The 18673-nt window shown below is 42.2% G+C and overlaps 1 protein-coding gene across 1 annotated transcript; it reads left to right on the forward strand.

Moving 5' to 3' along the window:
* The first annotated feature begins 200 nt into the window (after positions 1-200).
* etnk2 (ethanolamine kinase 2) lies at positions 201-16932 on the forward strand. Its single transcript, XM_080423815.1, has 9 exons — positions 201-575; positions 5178-5315; positions 5763-5884; positions 6353-6493; positions 12742-12884; positions 13739-13822; positions 14424-14584; positions 15309-15382; positions 16072-16932. Exons 1-9 carry the CDS (start codon positions 348-350, stop codon positions 16142-16144), a joined length of 1164 nt encoding a protein of 387 aa, XP_080279941.1. The 5' UTR covers positions 201-347; the 3' UTR covers positions 16145-16932.
* Positions 16933-18673: the final 1741 nt, after the last annotated feature.

The raw sequence follows: 18673 nt of genomic DNA on the forward strand, positions 1-18673 counted from the left end.
GTGTTTCTTAAACATTTTCATTTTCAAAGTTTAAGAAAATAACAGATCTATAAGCTCACAACGCGCGAGCTTGTAGATCTGCTATTTTCAAATAGCCAATGTTAGAGTGTTGTTTTCCTAGGTCTGGTTGCTTGTTTCTCTCGCAAAACCTGGCAACACTGGAAGGAACTCGCCCAGTTGACTGACGGAGAACCCGGCGAGCGACGAGCAGCATCACCGTCTCATCTTCTTCTAACTACATCTCTCTAACTAACAGTCCTCAAGCCCCTCTTTTATCACTCCGACCTAGCCAGCATTCGCAAGAGATTATAACGCATATTAGCAGACACAGCCATTTTAGACATTTTATGAACCCATTTATAGAAACATCATCTGTATCGACATATCGAAGATTAAAGCCAAAAAACCCAACGAACGACTGCTGCGGGATGGAGACGGAAATACATGTGCCCGTCGGGTCGCCGGTCATTCGGAAATTCCCCATTTTCGTGGACGAACACAACGTGACGGACGGAGCGATGAAGCTCATAAAAGAGCTGCGACCAGCGTGGGAATCAGCCCAGGTTAAGACCAAGGTAAGTTACCCACCGTTGTGTTGACTGTATGTATGTGCTGCTAGCTGCATGTCGTGGTGCTAGTACTGCTGCAGAATGCCAGAACGCTCGCCCCAAAACACAGTTGCCCCCGGGGGCAAATCCGGTGACCTCGGAACGGTCTCCATTTGGTGGTATTCCTAACGTAATGTCAGTCAAATGGTGCCAAAACCTAACCGTATTCCTAAACTTAAAACCTCAGTAAAACGATGGCTAACCCTAAACATCTTTCTAACCTTATCCTCGATGTTAAACAAATACAAACAAAAAAACAATACACAAACCGCTGGGGGCGAGCGGTCTGCGAAAAAAAAATGGGGGCGAGTGTGTTTTGGGGCGAGTCTTCCGGTTCCCCTGCTTATAGGCAGCTAGCAGCAGGCCCATGCAGCTTGGTAGTCTCTCTTTAGCCATCTTTTTTGTTGGCAGTTATTATTGCTCATTTTCTTTCCCCCTTTCTTTCTTTCCCTGCCCGAGATGAAAAGACACAAGTAATAACACCGTTATAACACATTCATCAATATTCATCACGTCAATAACCGGCTGGCCACTGACCTGACGTCTAGAGATGCACACATGCACACATAGTGTCTACTACATTGCAATAAGCTCATTATTTACCAAATAATTGAATGCATTTGATATGAGTCTGACACATTGATGCCATAAGGCTCTAGTCTGTAGTAAAGGGAACGACATCTTGCTGCTTTACTGGCTAATGTTAGTTGACGACAAGCTGGAGACTTCAGTTTTGAAGCGTGTAGCTAGCTTGGTGTGGACAGCTTGCTATGTGGCACTGACTCCATCCTGTAAGAACACGTATTCATCATGTCTCTCTTCATCCTGTACCATGATAGATTCAGTGTGTGCACCCTTTGATGCAATTTAACACTTTTCATTTTATTCTATGTAGATCAGATGCCATTCTCCCCAGACATTCTGAATTTTGTGTGTGTGTGTGTGTGTGTGTGTGTGTGTGTGTGTGTGTGTGTGTGTGTGTGTGTGTGTGTGTGTGTGTGTGTGTGTGTGTGTGTGTGTGTGTGTGTGTGTGTGGGTCATATATTATTTTTCTTTTTTAAATAGACGGACCAGTGGTATAACTACATTTTGCCCTGGGCTCTTGCAAAAACCTACAGATAGGGGCACTTATGTTTAGGGTAAGGGTCACTGTGGATGAATCAGAGGAAGACGGTAATAATTCTGTTTGTAGAATAAACAGGTGATGCATATGAGTCACTTGACTTTACTGGGGTTAGTGTTGTGTACCCGACCAGCCAAGTGTTTGTTTTGAAAGTGGCTTGAATTGGCATACAATACATATATAAACCAGTGGTTCTCGTGGGCTCTGGGGCGGGGACCTCCAGGGGGTCCCCTGCAAATTGTGTTAATAGAGCATCAAAATCATTTAGAAACATTGTAACAACACAAATCTTGTATGGGGCCCCTGGCACAACATATTTTCAGATACCACTGACATAAACCATTGGTGTTGACATGTATGTAGTGCAGGTGTTCAAATTGTGTGTGTGTGTGTGTGTGTGTGTGTGTGTGTGTGTGTGTGTGTGTGTGTGTGTGTGTGTGTGTGTGTGTGTGTGTGTGTGTGTGTGTGTGTGTGTGTGTGTGTGTGTGTGTGTGTGAGAGAGTACTGCAGTTAAATTAGATCTCTGTGTCTACATCAGGGGAACCCCCCACTGCCTGACCCCATGCACACAAGTCTGTGTTTTGGTAAACAGACCTATTAAGGATGCAGACAGTCAGGGAAAGGAAAATACATAATTGATCCCCACCTAAATGGATCAGGTGATTCGGGTTTCATGGCCAGGTAGGAAAGACCCTTTAGCGTGACCATGTCTCTTGAGACATGATTACACCATGATCGTTTACTATAACACGGTGGGAACATGGCAATGCCAGCTGTACTGTATATTTACATACGAGTGGTTAGGTTAGGTTAATCCCTACAGTAAAGTGTTCATTTATTCATGTGTACACCCACAGCGTTAAAATAACACAGGATTTAACTGTGTAGAGCTCCCCTGTGTGACCCAGACCCCTCCTGTGAACGTGACAATGTTTACCTCTTTCTCTCCGGGCCAGACCAGCAGGTCTTTTCTCAATGAGTGCCACCCGTACTGGCTTTGTCCTTAGTTGCCTTTGTCTAAGAAAACACGTACAGTACATAGACCGGCACAGCTGCACCCTGCCCTGTGCCCTTTGGCCAGCGCACAGAACAGTGGAGGATAGAGGACTTAGCAACAGGTTGTTTGGTTGAAGATGGGAAGGATATTTTGTGGGGAGAGAGCGGTGGACTGACTGTAGAATAGTAGTAGGGCACTGTTGACAGAATCACCTGACCTGCCCTGCCACCTGGACAGGAAGAGTTTAACTGTAAATACATTCTCCCCCAGCTTCCAAACATCCTGGACTCGCACACGCATGTGAGAAGGTGGCAGGTGCCAATAGCAACAAAGTAACCATCTCATTTTTCAACGTTCTTCTCATGCTTGAGCTTGAGACAGAAGCACTGAGCTCTGCCCAGCCAGGCTCACTTTGGTTGAGAGTAGAAATTAGAGGGAAACTCTAACAACCCTGGTGCTCACTCATTGACAATACATATGATGCCATCATCACTGTCCCCTTGCAGGCAGGCAGCATAGAGATGACTGTTGTTTACCTCTGTCGGGTGTCCGAGCTTATCGCTGCCTGTTGACGTATTGATCAGCGGTCTTAGTGGTGTATTGTGTGGCGGGTAGACGGATCAATCATGGGGTGCCAAAGGCATGTTTGTGCTTGCATATGTTCGGTCAAAACAGGGATTCCTGTGTGTGCCCATCTTTGTGGCGAAATACGTGTGGAATGCCAGTTATGTGTGGGTGGGCGACCGGTCTATGGGGAGAGACAGGCAGTGTGTATGTTATTATTGTGCTCAGTGCAGTGGGATGGACTGCCCCATTGGTTAGTGGTATCCACTGGACTGATGATGCTGGTGCTAGGGTGCTGTTGCTTATTTCCTTAGCGGTTTAATATTCTATCGTCGATCATCGATTATCGTCGCAATATGTCATTATATCGATATAGAGGTATTTGGTCAAAAATATTGTGTTATTTCATTGTGACCATATCACCCAGCCCTACAGTAATTCCACCAACCTCCTCTTTTCTCCTGTCTCACTGACTGATAAAAACGGTGGTCTGGTGGCCTTGACTCAATACAGTACAGTACGTGTCACAAGGCTATTCATGTCTAACCAGATTTCAGTTAAGTGCACAAAATCAAGCTCATAAATGACTAGCCTATAAAATCATTAATTAAATTTGTTTTCCAGAGATCTAACATTTAACAGAGCTAGGTTCGTAGTACTAGGCTGTATCTAAACATATGGTGGATGACTGAGAATAGGGTCAAGGTGGTCTTTATTGTCTTGTGTACAGGTATATAAGAGTACATTTTATGTGCAAATGCATATATACAACACAAAGCATAAAAAAGAGAGGAGGGAATTGTTACAAAGAACAGTTTTGACCATTGTCTTAGCACTTAAGGTGTGGTCCGTTATAGTATGTTATCAACCTAGAACTGCTAGGTTGATAACCTACTGTAGTAGTTCTTACTTCTAGGTTATCCACATTTCTAAACTAATGTTTAAACTAATCTAAACATATTGCTAGAAAATCAGAAGTTGGCAAAGAGTTGGCAGTATGAGTTGAAGGCACTGTGTTTAGTCTTTCACTAGTCACAGCAAGAATGGGAGGTGTTACAGGCACTGAAATAGGATCTTTTGGTGGTGATGGGGAACCAGCAGGATATGTCCTGGGTCCAAGCTAAATTGTGGAGAATGCTGTTGCAGCAGGGAACCTGAAAATATCAGTTATTGTGTTTTGTGTATCATTTACAGTGCCGTCAGCAATCATGTTGCCATTAGGCTTTAGGGGTATAGGTCGTAGTGGTTTCTGGAGACTTATCCACAAGTTTCCTAGGCTGTGTGCTGTGTGGGCATCACTTCCTGTCGATTTCATCGGATATCATTGGATTTCATTGGATCAAATCGACAGGAAGTGATGCCCACACAGCCTAGGAAACTTGTGGATAGAGGAGAGCCATAGGTGGGTGGGGGGGGGGGGGATTTGTAGAAGATGTTTAGGACATTTTGGGTGCTGTGGAGCTTCTGGGCTGGGTAGGACCGAAGAGTGGGGAGTGGCTTGTAGAGGACACTTCTTGCAGTGGAAAGTTCATGAGGCAGGAATTGATGTTGTCTTTGGGGAGATACTAGGCTGAGTGAGTCAGAAATGGATGTGACGTTGTACATTTTCAAGTACAAATCAGGCCGTTTTAATGCTAGCAAAGTGTGGCATTATCTGCAGTAGTCACACTACCAGAACCATCTCATGGCCATTTGCACTGATATATGACATGTTATTTTCCGACCCAGGAAGCCTATCAGAAAACACAGCAGATAATTGTTATGACAACAATCCCTCCTTTAATGTTTATCATGCTGCTAATTCTGAACAGAAGTCAAGGTCATTGCCACTGTATGGCCAAAAACCAAAACACCCACCATTGTTGTTTTTCTCTCCCTCTCCCAGCTCTTCACCGATGGGACCACCAACAAGCTGGTAGGCTGCTACACTGAGGACAGTCCAGAGGATGTGGTTCTGGTGCGCGTGTATGGGAATAAGACAGAGCTCTTTGTGGACCGTGATAATGAGCTCAAGAGCTTCCAGGTAGCAAAAACATACCACAAAGGAACAATACAAAGCCAAAGTGCAGCAACTACGAAAACAAAATGAACTGATAAATGGGTTTAAAAGTGTTTCAACTGGTCAGCCAAATGAGATATTGGCATATAAGTGATATTACACTAATTATATATCTATTCTTGAGATAATTGTTTATCTCCCAAAATCACGAAGGCTAATTTGACCTTTGGGATACACAAATAAGTCGGTGTGTCCAACTCCAAAAACGTAGTTACTGCACGTGTGTGTGTGTGTGTGTGTGTGTGTGTGTGTGTGTGTGTGTGTGTTATGTGTCTCGAAAAAATTTATGATGTCACGTGTCTTTTAATATGTCGATGTATTTTTGGTTTTACCCTCACCATTTATGGCCTTTTCTTTTGCTCTTTATGTGGACATAAATAAATAACACTGCGGGTGTGTGTGTTCCTATAGGTGTTGCACGCCAATGGTTGTGCTCCCCGCCTCTACTGCACCTTTCAGAATGGCATCTGCTACGAGTTCATGCAGGGCGACGCCCTGGGGCCGCAGGATGTCAGGGACCCCACGCTGCTCAGGTCAGAATATGATACAGTCCTGGGCTGGTTGCTTCCCAGATATGGCACAGTACAGTCATGGGGGGGGGGCTATATTATGAAGGGGTAAAATCCCAAGCTATCAATCCTTAGCTATCAGAAAGGTTTTGCTTGAATGTGTGTATAACACGTACACACTCCTTACAGTGGAAACACCCGACTCTGTGTGAAGTTTATTTAAGATCCACTTACTTGAGATCCTCTGGCTCTTTCCAGGAAACCTGTAAGACATTATTTATTTCCCACATCTTACCTTGGAGATACGTGTCAAGATCCTGTATCAGAGCTCCTCAGTCGGTTAGAAATGGGTAGAAATGTAACACACACAGACAATGAGACCACGATGGTAACTTTATTTAGATGCTTTTGTTAGCTGTGAATGAACCTGATAGACTGACATTGTTGTTGGGAATGAGACAACTGATTGTGTGTGTCTCTGTCTCTTTGCAGACTTATTTCCCGAGAGATGGCTCGTATCCATGCCATTCATGCACATAATGGCTGCATCCCCAAACCCAACCTATGGATCAAGATGCGTAAATACTTCTCCCTGGTGGCCACTGAGTTCACTGAGCAGGCCTCCAATGCCAGGTAAGATGTCGGCTTTTCACACACACAAGACGTCATGAAACATAAACTAATTTGCCTGACAGTTTACATGAAATGAACTATGACCCTGATATCACCATACAGCATTGTTGATTTCCCTTTAATTAATTATTTGTTTAAGGTTCAGATATTCAGTTTTTATCCAAACCAATGAAGTGCGAGGCTATTGTAGTGTAATGAACTTTGTTAATAAGTCAGGCACGCTCTTTTTCATTTCCGTTTCTATTTCCCATCAGTGTCAGCTAAAATATATACTTTATACACAGGTCAAGCTCTGTTAAATTATTATACTTCCCAACATACTTCCCTAAAGACTTTGCGGTAAGAATTCAGAGATTGTTAGTCTTTGTTACACCAGCGTTGTTCCTGTGAAGTAGTTTTGTACTTATTGTGGATGTATAAAGATTGCTACAGTATGTCTATTTACAGACAAGGCTATACTGTAAAGTGACCACTGCCTTGTTTTGCCTCACAGGTAAATAGGAATACCTCTACAAATACTTCAATAACCTATAAACTGCTTCTCAAGAACAAGAACAGTGTTGGGGTAATAATAAAGCCTAGTACAGAACAAAGATTTGCAAATAGCCGAGTTGAAACTTGCAAACGGAATCACAACAGAATTCCCACAACTGTGCTTTTCAACATTATAAACCTGGACGGGCCACATCAAGTGACGGTGACACGCTGAGATGTGCGACCTCCAGCACCTGACAGCACAACCTTTCCTCCTGTATCTATTTGGCTATATATTGTATTTATTCCGGAGTTCTCTTTTGCTCTCTCTGTCTCCCTCTCTCACACATGCACACACAACTTGAGATGACAGCTGTGGGTAGATTTGATACATTTACAACAATAGCTTACCGATTTAATTTCACAAAATACAAACTCAAACCATTTATGTACTGTTTAGTTAGACTTGGTCTATTCATTTACGTTGGTGAATTTATTTTTATCTGATGCCACTGTAGGGTAGGTCAGTTGGGTGAGGTTAATTGAAAGGAAAACGAAAAAACACGGACCCACGCATCACTACACTGTGTGTGCCTATGTACTGCACGTATATTTGCCTAGACAGAGAGAGGAGGTGTGTATTGTAGAGCGAGAGAGGCCACAACCTTTCTTTTCTATTGTTTAATTGCATTAACGGTATGTTCGGGAACACACTGTGCTATGTGAGAGCGTGCAGGAAAATGTTGATGCATACGTTACAACTGAAGGTTTGTATTAGCAATAGCAACGGGTTTGTGTTATCAGAAATCATTGCAACTTTTTGTGAATGTATTCTGGGGGAGAAGTTATTTCCTAAGAAAGGAATATTGACAACTTACTCATCTGCCTAAAAGTAGACTGTTCAATCACATAGGACTGATTTCTTACTCTGAGAAGTTTTATAAATGCAGGCCGTGATATGAATTTGTTTTATTTTTTCCTTTTGTCCTAAAGTCTCTCGTGGCTAGTACTTTGTAGGTGTTTTATGGCATATAATTCGAGAGGATTTTTTTGGCTATCAAAGTTATCATGTCTTATACCATACAATTATTGACTTCAAATAATAATTTGCCTTCAAAGATCACCACTGTATCATAAAATAAACAAATAAAAAATCACACCCAGTGTGAAGTGGGCGGTGTGGTCATCACAGTGGTCATCATAGTGATGGAAGCTCACTTCGAAAAAGAAATACATTTATTGAAAAGAATCTTTATTGGTCATCATAGTGATGGAAGCTCACTTCCAAAAAAATGGAAGTCCATAATCTTATTTATAGGTTATTAATGTCATCATGTGTCTCGCTAGCCAATCACAGTGCTGAATAGAGTCAGCCAATAGAGTCAGCCAATCACAGTACAGCTAGGGGTCTACTAATGAGCCAATCACAATGCAGGAAACTAATACTAATGAGGTGTCCCAACCCCACTTATAGGGGCGGCTACCCAAAAATAAAATAAGCAAAATACCGTAGGTTAACCAACATTATTTTCTCTCCAAACAGACCAATCGACTGAGAGGGTTCGCCACCAACACAGTCCAGTTTCTGACTTTGACATCTTTTGTCCTCAAACATTGACCATTTCTTCCTGACCTGAGGTGGCTGCTGGAGACGGCAGACATCTTTATTTGGCCGGATGTTAGGTGAAGTCCAGCGTGAACATTATATAACCGTCACCATAACAGCAGACTAGATTAGGGAGGCTGAGCTATGTGGCAGGCCGGCAGATGTTTGCATAGCCAGGTTTATCAGGTCAACCTAACTCTGCTCCCTGGTAACACAGACAGCTAGAGGGCTGGACACTGAACACCTGTTGGACATGAAGGTATCTAGACACACTCGAAGAGGCCAGGGCAGGGAAGACTTTAATATGATGACCGTGAATCATTCCAAAAATTGTAGCTCAGTCATCGTGCCCTCTCTTTTCATTTTAGGCACTTATTAGTTCTGTTAACCCATTCAGTCCAGGAACGCATCTGTGTCATGTTTAGCTATAGGCTATAACCATTATTTTCTACTTTGGCTAGTCAGAAATAGCAGATATACAAGTTCACATATATATGAGCTTGTAGATCAGCAAAAAAAAATCAATCGTGAAACATTTTGCACAGTTTTCTGGGGTTCCCTGGAACAAAACTTTTTCATGTCAAGGACCCCAAAAATTATATGTTTTTACTATTTGTAACAGACACCCCATCTCAATATATTCTGTTCCAGGGGACAAAATATCTGCTATTTTTGAATAGTCAAAGTATAAAATATGACTAAAATCTAAAATGACACAGATGCGTTCCCGGCTTGAGGGGGCTAATAACTTCAAGTGTATATAGCTGTCAGAGATGGAAGACATGACATGCGGTGAGCTGGAAGGGAAGGCAGCAGGTGAAAGAGAGCCAGCCAGGTGGAAATAACAGAGACTCTAGGGGAAACGGGTGCATGAAATCCCTTGGCGTATAATTTCTCCCCGTCTCTCCCTCTCTCTCTCTCTCCTCGCCTCCTGGTCAGGCTCATTCTGGATTAGTTCCATAAGCCCATTACCTGTAGGAGACTGACCCCTGCTCATTGGTGTGCACTACTAACCAGTGTGATTGGTTGAGACACTCCACGAGAGACTTGACCCTTTCCCCACTGCCAGTCAGTGGTGGAAAGTAACTAAGTACATTTACTTGAGTACTGTACTTAAGTACAATTTTGAGGTATTTGTACTTTACTTGAGTATTTCCGATTTCCAATACTTTTACTTTTACTCCACTACAATTATTTGAAAACTAGTTACTTTGCAGATATAAATTATGATATTATGAAACACACTTTAACCACTTTAGCTATTTTATACCTAGGCTATTTGAAAATAGCCGATCTACAAACTCGTTGTGAGCTTGTAGATCTGCTATTTTCAAATATTTTAGTACTTTTACTTTTGGTACTTTAAGTATATTTTGATGCCAGTACTTTTGTACTTTTACTCAAGTAAATTTTGAATTCTGGACTTTTGCTTGTAACGGAGTATTTTTATATTGCAGTATTGGTACTTTTACTTAAGTAAAACATTTGAGTACTTTTTCCACCACTGCTGCCAGTGAATATAGCAACCAGGGGAAGAACACTGCCTAGAGAGTACTGTAACTAGCACTATGAGCTTCTCCCCAGTGTCTCTGCCCCGCTGAGACTGTGTGCTGTCCGTGCATGTTGGAGCTCAGTTGTTTTCACAAACTCCCATATGTCTTCAACAAGCACAATTATGTGTGAACTATACATCGGGCGGTGCTAACTCCATGTAGCAAAGAGCGCACATCAGGTGTGGATTTTCACTGTTTTTAGGACGGATCATGGCCACTTGGCCAAAGGTCAAATGCCCAGGCAGCAATGTCATCAAATAAAACAATGATTTTAAGTCCACAAAATAATTACTTGTACTTATGGTTAAGGATTTTTATTTTTAATACATAATAATATGTAATGATGATAATAAATACAAGAGCTGTTTATTTCATAAAATAGGCTGAACTGAGGGGCATGAAATTCCTATGCTGGTACATGCTATTTCCATGTTTCACATATTAAAAAACTATATTACAATTTGCACAAACCTCAAGCACAATCCTCATTCTGTTCTTCTTTCCTCTTGATTTTACTGTTTGAAAGGTCCACAGATCAAGTCTGGGTCTTCTTCCTAATTCCTTACTAGGTTTTGTGATGTTATATATTGGCATATTCGTTTGCATTTGTTTATGTGCTAAAAGAGTGACCTTGAGACCATTTGTACTGTGTAATGTAAGTCAATGACGAGACTATTTTTGATGATCAGTTTCTAATCTAGCAACGGAGCAAGTTATCTTGCCCCTATTTGGAGTCACGTCACGGCAAGGTTACCAAAAAACAATAACAACCAAACCTCTACAAAAGTGTCATTGCGCTTTAATGGTTAACACATTGAATGCCAATCGCGTAGATCTACGCAAACCTATTTAAAGCCGCAGCGTGCCAGCAGGCACGCCGGAAGGGGTTAAATAGTGGGGGGACAGTGATGACGTCATGACTCCCCCCCGCCCCCCCACCCACTGCGTCGCGGGCATGTACGTGCGCGAAGCGCGCGCGATTTTCTTTGCTTAATTCATTAATTAAATGACCATAAAACAGCATTAACAACACTACCCATTCCAGTGTGTCCCATCCTCAAATGTTTTACTTCAGTAAAAGTATCAAGGGTTAGAAAACTTTTTTTTCACATTTGAAAACTTGTGAAATGGGACCTTCTGCATAATGAGTAGCCTACTTTTACTTTTGGTACTTTAAACACATTTTGATACCAATACTTTTCTACTTTTACTCAAGTACATTTTGAATACCTTACTTTTACTTGTAACAGAGTATTTTTACTTCGCAGAATTGATACTTTTGTTTAAGTAAAAAAATTGAGTACTTTTTCCACCACTGGTATTCAGTGCATGCAGTGAGTGACTGTTAGTGCACACAGGACGAGGGAGTCGAGGGACACAGCATAGCGACCCTTCATTTCAATAAGGGCAGACGGCAGAGCCAAAACCTGCAGAACATGTTTAGCACAGCCACAGGGATCACAACTTGTTTATTAGAGGCAATTAGCATGTCTGGCTGGGGCCGCTTGACAATGGGAACGGTGGGGTGGACGGAGGCTGCGGAGCTACTGCGCCGGTAGAGAAAAAAAAAGACATATATATGTTTTTTTTATATATAAAAAAAAGAAGTCCATAGCTGAAAAGTGGGGGGGGACAGAGGGCCGTGTGACCCCGCCTCCGGCGTCTATGCGTGCCAGTCGCGTAGATCTACGCGAACCGCCGATTCGCGTTGATTTTTTCCCAGGTGCACTTTCGGAATTTTTTGATCCATTTCCGGTTCCGGTTTGAAGACCGGAAACAGAATTATTTGGGATCCGGTTTTGCCGATCACGTCGGCCCCCATTCTAAAGCGCACACTGAAACTCAATTCTCTTCCTGTAGTTTTTTCTCCTCGCATATCACTGTTTAACGTAATCCGCTCTAACTACAACCATGGAGGTCCGTTTGACACGTGGTTTTCACTGGTAGATTCAGTGAGATCTCGCGGATGTAAACAGACAGTGCACGGCTCAATCTTAAGGATTTTAACAAGATCTATGGCAACGTGAAAAAAACAAAAAAACAACAATAACACGTTGGCACTGGTGAGTACATTATGAGATTAACGTCTGGCATGGAATGTGTTAATGATTTTATTTTAATACATAGTATGGAATAAATAAAAAGAGCTGTTAATATCATAAAATATGGTCACGCTGAGGGCTGGCCTTCATAACATTTAATTTTCACATATTGAAACAATGTACACACATCTGAACCACAAACCTGAAGTAATTTTTCCAAAGTGCCATATTAGTGCTTGTTCCAAAAAAAAAGAAGTACTTAATCTCAGACAGTCTAGTTAAAAAGAAATGTATTTGTCGGTTATTTTGTAATCATTCATTGTCAACGAGGCTTGGTTATCACTACACTCTGGATCAGGAGGTGTGTTCTGTGTCTTGCTCAAGGACACCTCGACATGAAGTGAGGAGGAGGCAGGGATTAAACCGGGAACTTTATTTAAACACACGCACGCACGCACCCACCCACACACACACACACACACACACAATGCTCATAGTTGTCACAACATCCAGGAGATGAACAACTGACACATGGGCCTATTTCCATCTCACCCTCTCCTTGACTTTGTCCAGGATTCAGCAGGAGGTGCCGAGCAAGGCTGTGCTGGAGCAGGAGATGGTGTGGATGAAGGAGCACTTGTCTACGCTGGGCTCCCCTGTGGTGCTGTGCCACAATGACCTCCTCTGCAAGAACATAATCCACAACAGCAAGGAGGGTAGGTACTGGTACAACTCCCTTCAAAGAAAAACCTCCCAATGTTTGATCCCAGTGAGGGCAGTGCTAGCCAAGGGGTTGTTGGAGAAGTGTGCTATAGTATGTGACTGGTTGAAGTCCCTGGACTGTCAGGGATCAGCCTCTCCTCTCTTGTCTACCAGTAAATACTAGGGGTGTGCCGATACACTAATTTCACCAAACGATACGATACGATATTGGGCTCACAACTTCGATACGATTTCGATACGATACGCACTTTTTTATTATGAAAATATATATAAAGCAAATAATATATATAAAAAAGCAAATGCAAACAAATAATTCTGTTTTTGCATTATTCAGACATGCAAACTTGTAGCTTTTCAGCTACAATAGCCGTTTTGAATCCAAATAGGGCAATAGTGTGACAACTGACCCGAAAAAATACAACATGTTGTCACCATTTTCACCTCGGGGCTGTTTGCATGCCTGAGTTATTATTATTGTAAAAAATAAATAATAACAAAAACATATTTTTCGTTTCGGCACACCCCTAGTTTCGGCACACCCCTAGTAAATACTGTCAAGGAGTAAGGCTGTCGACCAAACCCATCTGCTCCAATACAGCTGTTCAGTCGCCTGCCACAGAGGACTATTGATTGATTGATTGAATATTTTATTAGGCAAAAAATGTAAAACAGCACAGTTACATTTAAAATACTTTGTCTAACAGGTCCGTTCATAAAAGTCCTTGCGGACTTGTTTCCAATGAGGGCTATAATAGTTCTACTGGCTGGCTGCCTGATGCGCAAGAGTGTTTTATTACTTTATTTATGTCCCTACGTGTCTTACTCTGTCCTCTTGCTGTCTTCCCAGGCCATGTTCGGTTCATAGACTACGAGTACTCCAGCTACAACTATCAGGCGTTTGACATCGGCAACCACTTCAACGAGTTTGCAGGTTTGTGGAGGCATTTGGGGCTTATCAAGACTCAAGAGGGGTTTATTTGTCACTCACTCATACAAGTACAAGCAGTGAAATGTCAGTGTGACATGGTCCGCCAGACTGTGCAACAACAGCAATACAATATATTGTTCAAGGTTTTTTTATTTTATATTTTCACATACAGGTCTATAACAAAAGGCATACAAAAACAGTGAATGTATGTTACAAAGTTCCCGCTCCGAAAGAGCCACAACCCTGGTATCTTATTGTACCATTAACACAAAGGACAATACAAACATTATACACAAGATAATAAGAATAAATAAGAATGGACTGTAATGAAATAATAAAAATAAATAAAATAACTAAGAAAAACAACATAAATTAAAAATAAGGTAAACATTTTAAAGACTAGCAATAGTAAGAATTTTGCTACAGTATTGTACACTCACACAGTATGGATTGGTGTACTACTTTGTGTGTGGGGTTAGGTTAAGTAAGGTTAAGGTGGGTGAGGGTTAGAGGTTTGGGAACGTGTGTGGTAATAATGCCTTCTCACGTGTATCATATTTCCAACAGGAGTGCCCATACTGTATATGTTTGTGTGTTTGTCTAGGTATGAGTGAGTTAGACTACGGGCTGTACCCGAGCCGCGAAATGCAGATGGAGTGGCTGCGAGTGTACCTGCAGGCCTACAAACTGATCACCAAAAAAACAGATGAGGTCAGCCCCCGGGAGCTGGAGACGCTCTACGTGCAGGTCAACAAGTTTGCCCTGGTGAGTGGTAGGGCTTTCACAATCATGAAATCTTAATTTCATGATTGTGAAATTAAGATTAAGATTGACATACAATAGTTGCAATTCATTATTTAACTGTGTTTTTGGCTTTTGCACATTGGAACATATCAAAACAAATTTGCATTTCTTCCTTTTAGTCTTTGTAAGCACAAAATTCACAGGGCAGATATGACAAATAACTTAAATAATGTATATAAAGCCTATTACTGAAATATGCAAGGAAATGACTGACAATCAAAATACTAATTTACTATGGCCAAAACAGACCACATCCTTAATAATTGTATACTTGAATGTAACACATTCAAAAATAGCTAAAGTAGCTGATCAAAGCTACTCATGATACATTGTGAGCTTGTAGGTCGGCTTATTTCTGTATTTTGGAAAATGGATGAACATTTTTCATAGAGTTTTTGCTCTAAATGCCAAAAATAGGGATGCCATGTTCAAAGCAGTAAAAAAGAGTGTGGACAATTACGTGGAAATAATGACATAAATATTACATGAATGGAAACAATTCTAATATGTATGTAAAATAATTGTGATTAGCTCAAATATTGTGATCAGGCAATTATGTACTAATTGTGACAGGCCTAGTGAGCGTGTACGCACACACTCACGCGCACGCATGCACGCACGCATGCACGCACGATGTTGTACACGTCAGTCGTCATGCAGTCTGATCTTTTATTTGTCCCTTCAGGCTTCCCACTTCTTCTGGGGCTTCTGGGCTCTCATCCAGGCCAAGTACTCCACCATTGACTTTGACTTCCTGGGGTAAGTTTGGCGCAAGTGTTTTGCATTTCATACTGTACATGAACTGTGCATGGTTCTGCCTGACCCCCTCTTGGCAGAGTATTGCATAAGGATAGGTAATACTGTTAGCTGAATATGATCTGCCAGCATGGGTTAAATAGGGTGTGATGAGAGAATGAAACTCATAGCCAACGTATCTCCCTGTGAACGTCCATCCTGCCACACACTCACTCACTCACTCACTCACACACACACACACACACACACACACACACACACACACACACACACACACACACACACACACACACACACACACACACACACACACACACACACACACACACACACACACACACACACACACACACACACACACACACACACACACACACACACACACACACACACACACACACCTGGCTAACTCTTTTACCTGGTGTGTGTGTGTGTGTGTGTGTGTTTGTGCTTGGTGACTGACATAGCCTTAATGCTTTTCTGTGTGGACAACTGACACTGACTGCTGGCTCTCCCCATGTAGCCCCCTACAGTGGGCCTGTCTGCTCCATTGTTTGACTTGCTACTGGATATAGAAAGGCTCACTTTAATTTATTTGAGCATAATCATAATGCATGCCAAGCTCTTTTCCTCACCTAAATCACAGCTTCCTTTCTGTCTGTTCTCTCTCTCATGTCATGGCTTTCCGACAGGTATGCTGTGCTGCGTTTTAACCAGTACTTCAAGACCAAGCCCGCGGTGTTGGCCCTACAGATCCCGGAATGAAAATGAAGGGAGGAAGAGGGACAAACTAAGGAGGGCCCCCATCACCTGCAGCTGACGGCAGGAGCAGATGCACTTTGAGCTGAGGAGCTGGGAGGCTGGGGTGATTTGTTGGGGGGGTTGGGTTGGGGGGGATAAAAAAAAAAAACTTTTAGTTTCTATGATAGGGCTTTAATATGGGGCATTCTTTAGGGGTGCAAGAAGGACTGAACCATTACATGGTTAATTCCTTCAGACCCCTGTGACAACAAGCGCAATTACTATTTCATTCCTCTTCATCTCAGTCCGCCTGTTGCCTTGTGACTTTAGCAAGGCAAGATTCTTCATTTCACCACAGATTGTGTGTAGGTGTGTGCGCGCGCATGTGTTTGTGTGCGTGTGCTGATCTGCATTTTATTTATTTTTCCAAACCACTGACTGATCCAGTGTGGAACATTAAAATACCCTATATGGGTATTTCTAGTGAATGAAGGCATAGTGACTGCAGAATAATGGCCAAGGCCCCAGCTCACAGAACTGATGTGATCATTGCTGGAGTCGGTACACATGACCTGGTTCTAGTGTCTGTCAGTCCGGCACCTAATGGTCCAAAAACACTGACAATGAAAGTGAACATGGGGACCCCAATACTAACACACTGATATTTGAAGGCTAGTGTTTGCTGATGTGCGTGTACAAAATTCTACTGCTGCTCAAGAGTATTTTGTGTGTGTATACCTATACCTCTACATATAATTCTCCATTTTTAACCCATTAAGACCTGAGGCGATACTTTAAAATGTTTTCTAAATCCTAACAGTGTTTTAAAAAAAATCTAAACATTTTTTTTTAAAAGATTTTTCAAAAATTGCAGATCTACAAGCTCATAGCGCGGCACTCGGTGCCGCGCTATGAGCTTGTATATCTGCTATTTTTGAATAGCCAAAGAAATCTAAAGCGACACAGATGCGTTCCAGGTCTTAATGGGTTAAATCAAGCTTTTGAAGACCTCTTCCCCCATATGTGTCCAAATGCATGCAGTACAACATCAGAAGGGGTCAGGGGGGAAACATTCCCTTTTAGTTGAGGTATTTTTTTGTAAGTGCTGAGCAGTGCAGGCTTGATGTAGCTCAAACAAAATTTGTGAGTCTGTGTTTGTGGATTTGTGTCTAGCTCTGCCCTCATCGCTTAAGCCATTTTCCACCTTCTTGGCTTTTATGGTTACAGCGAGCCGCTCGGTTAAACTTTCCACCCCTCTTGCTCCATGGCCACTCGGAAAATCACAACCCTGTCACCCTGCAACAACCCCCCCCCCCCCCCCACAATCCCTCTCTGCTCTCTCTCTCGCTCACCCTTCATCCTCCTCTTCCTCCCTGCATTGGCCTCACCTTGATTTCCTTCCAGGCCATGTTTTGTGCACATCTCTCTCTCCATTTGTTGAGAATGAGGTAATGATGGACATTCCATGAGACTACATGGATTCATAAGCCTTTGACGGTATCCCAGAGTTGGAGCCAAGTCTTTTTACATAATCACACGTTGCAAAGTTGTGTCTAGGGTCAAACTAAGTTTGGCTTTTAGGGAATGAGTTATCATTTTGGGCTGTGTGAAATGGTTATAAGATCACTTATTACTAGGGATGTAGCAAGACAGTAGCAGGCATGTGACATGGTAAGTTCAACACATAAACACCGTGACCACTGGGTTATACCTTACAGGACTTATGATTGGCTCTCGCTCCTTGTTCCCATCTATGGTGTGGTACTGTAACTGATGTTAAAAACAACAAGATTCACAGCCTCTTGATGTGTAGGTCGTGTTGATTTTGGAACAGGGTGTTCAGGCCCCCTTTATTCTGCCAGCAGGGGGCGACACTTATCTCTGACCTTTGTCCTCGGCAGTGGCTCTCAGGTTACTGACTAGTTTAATAATTCACCAGTATGCTCAGTAGTGAGCATCAGTCTTTCAGAACAGGCTGACTAGTGTCATGCAGCCAGTAGGAGGCAGGACAAGTCCAGAGGTGTTTTATGTGCTTACTGGGAGTTTAGTGCAGACCTCTATAAAATAAATTGATATATACATATATATGTATATACATATATGTATATATATATTCTCATTTGAAGCTATGATCAGAGCCTTTACTGAATATGAGCTGTATCCTGTTTACGGTCCATGTGAGCCCAAATGAGAGCAATGTTTACTCATAAGGCCTATTGTACATGTACAGATGTACAGTACATACTTGATTGTGAATGGGTTTTGAAGGCACACTTATAATGCCTGTCCTATCACACACTTCTTACTGCAGCAGTGAGTGCCCCGGCAACCTAACATGGCTTTCAGATGTCACTAACCTGCACTGATGGGGTGAAACCTGCACCTCGACAGATGAAGGATTTTCCTTGATGGTTATTCAGTATGAGTCGAGGACAATGAGCAGCTGTTGAATAGGAGTGATATTTGAAATCAGATGCCAATCAAGATATACACACTGAAGCACAGATAGAGTGCACATAACCACCACTTTAGCTGTTGAATAGGTACTTAAAA

Source organism: Gymnoscopelus braueri (genome assembly GCF_963280865.1).
Source record: "Gymnoscopelus braueri genome assembly, chromosome: 3".
NCBI lineage: Eukaryota > Metazoa > Chordata > Actinopteri > Myctophiformes > Myctophidae > Gymnoscopelus > Gymnoscopelus braueri.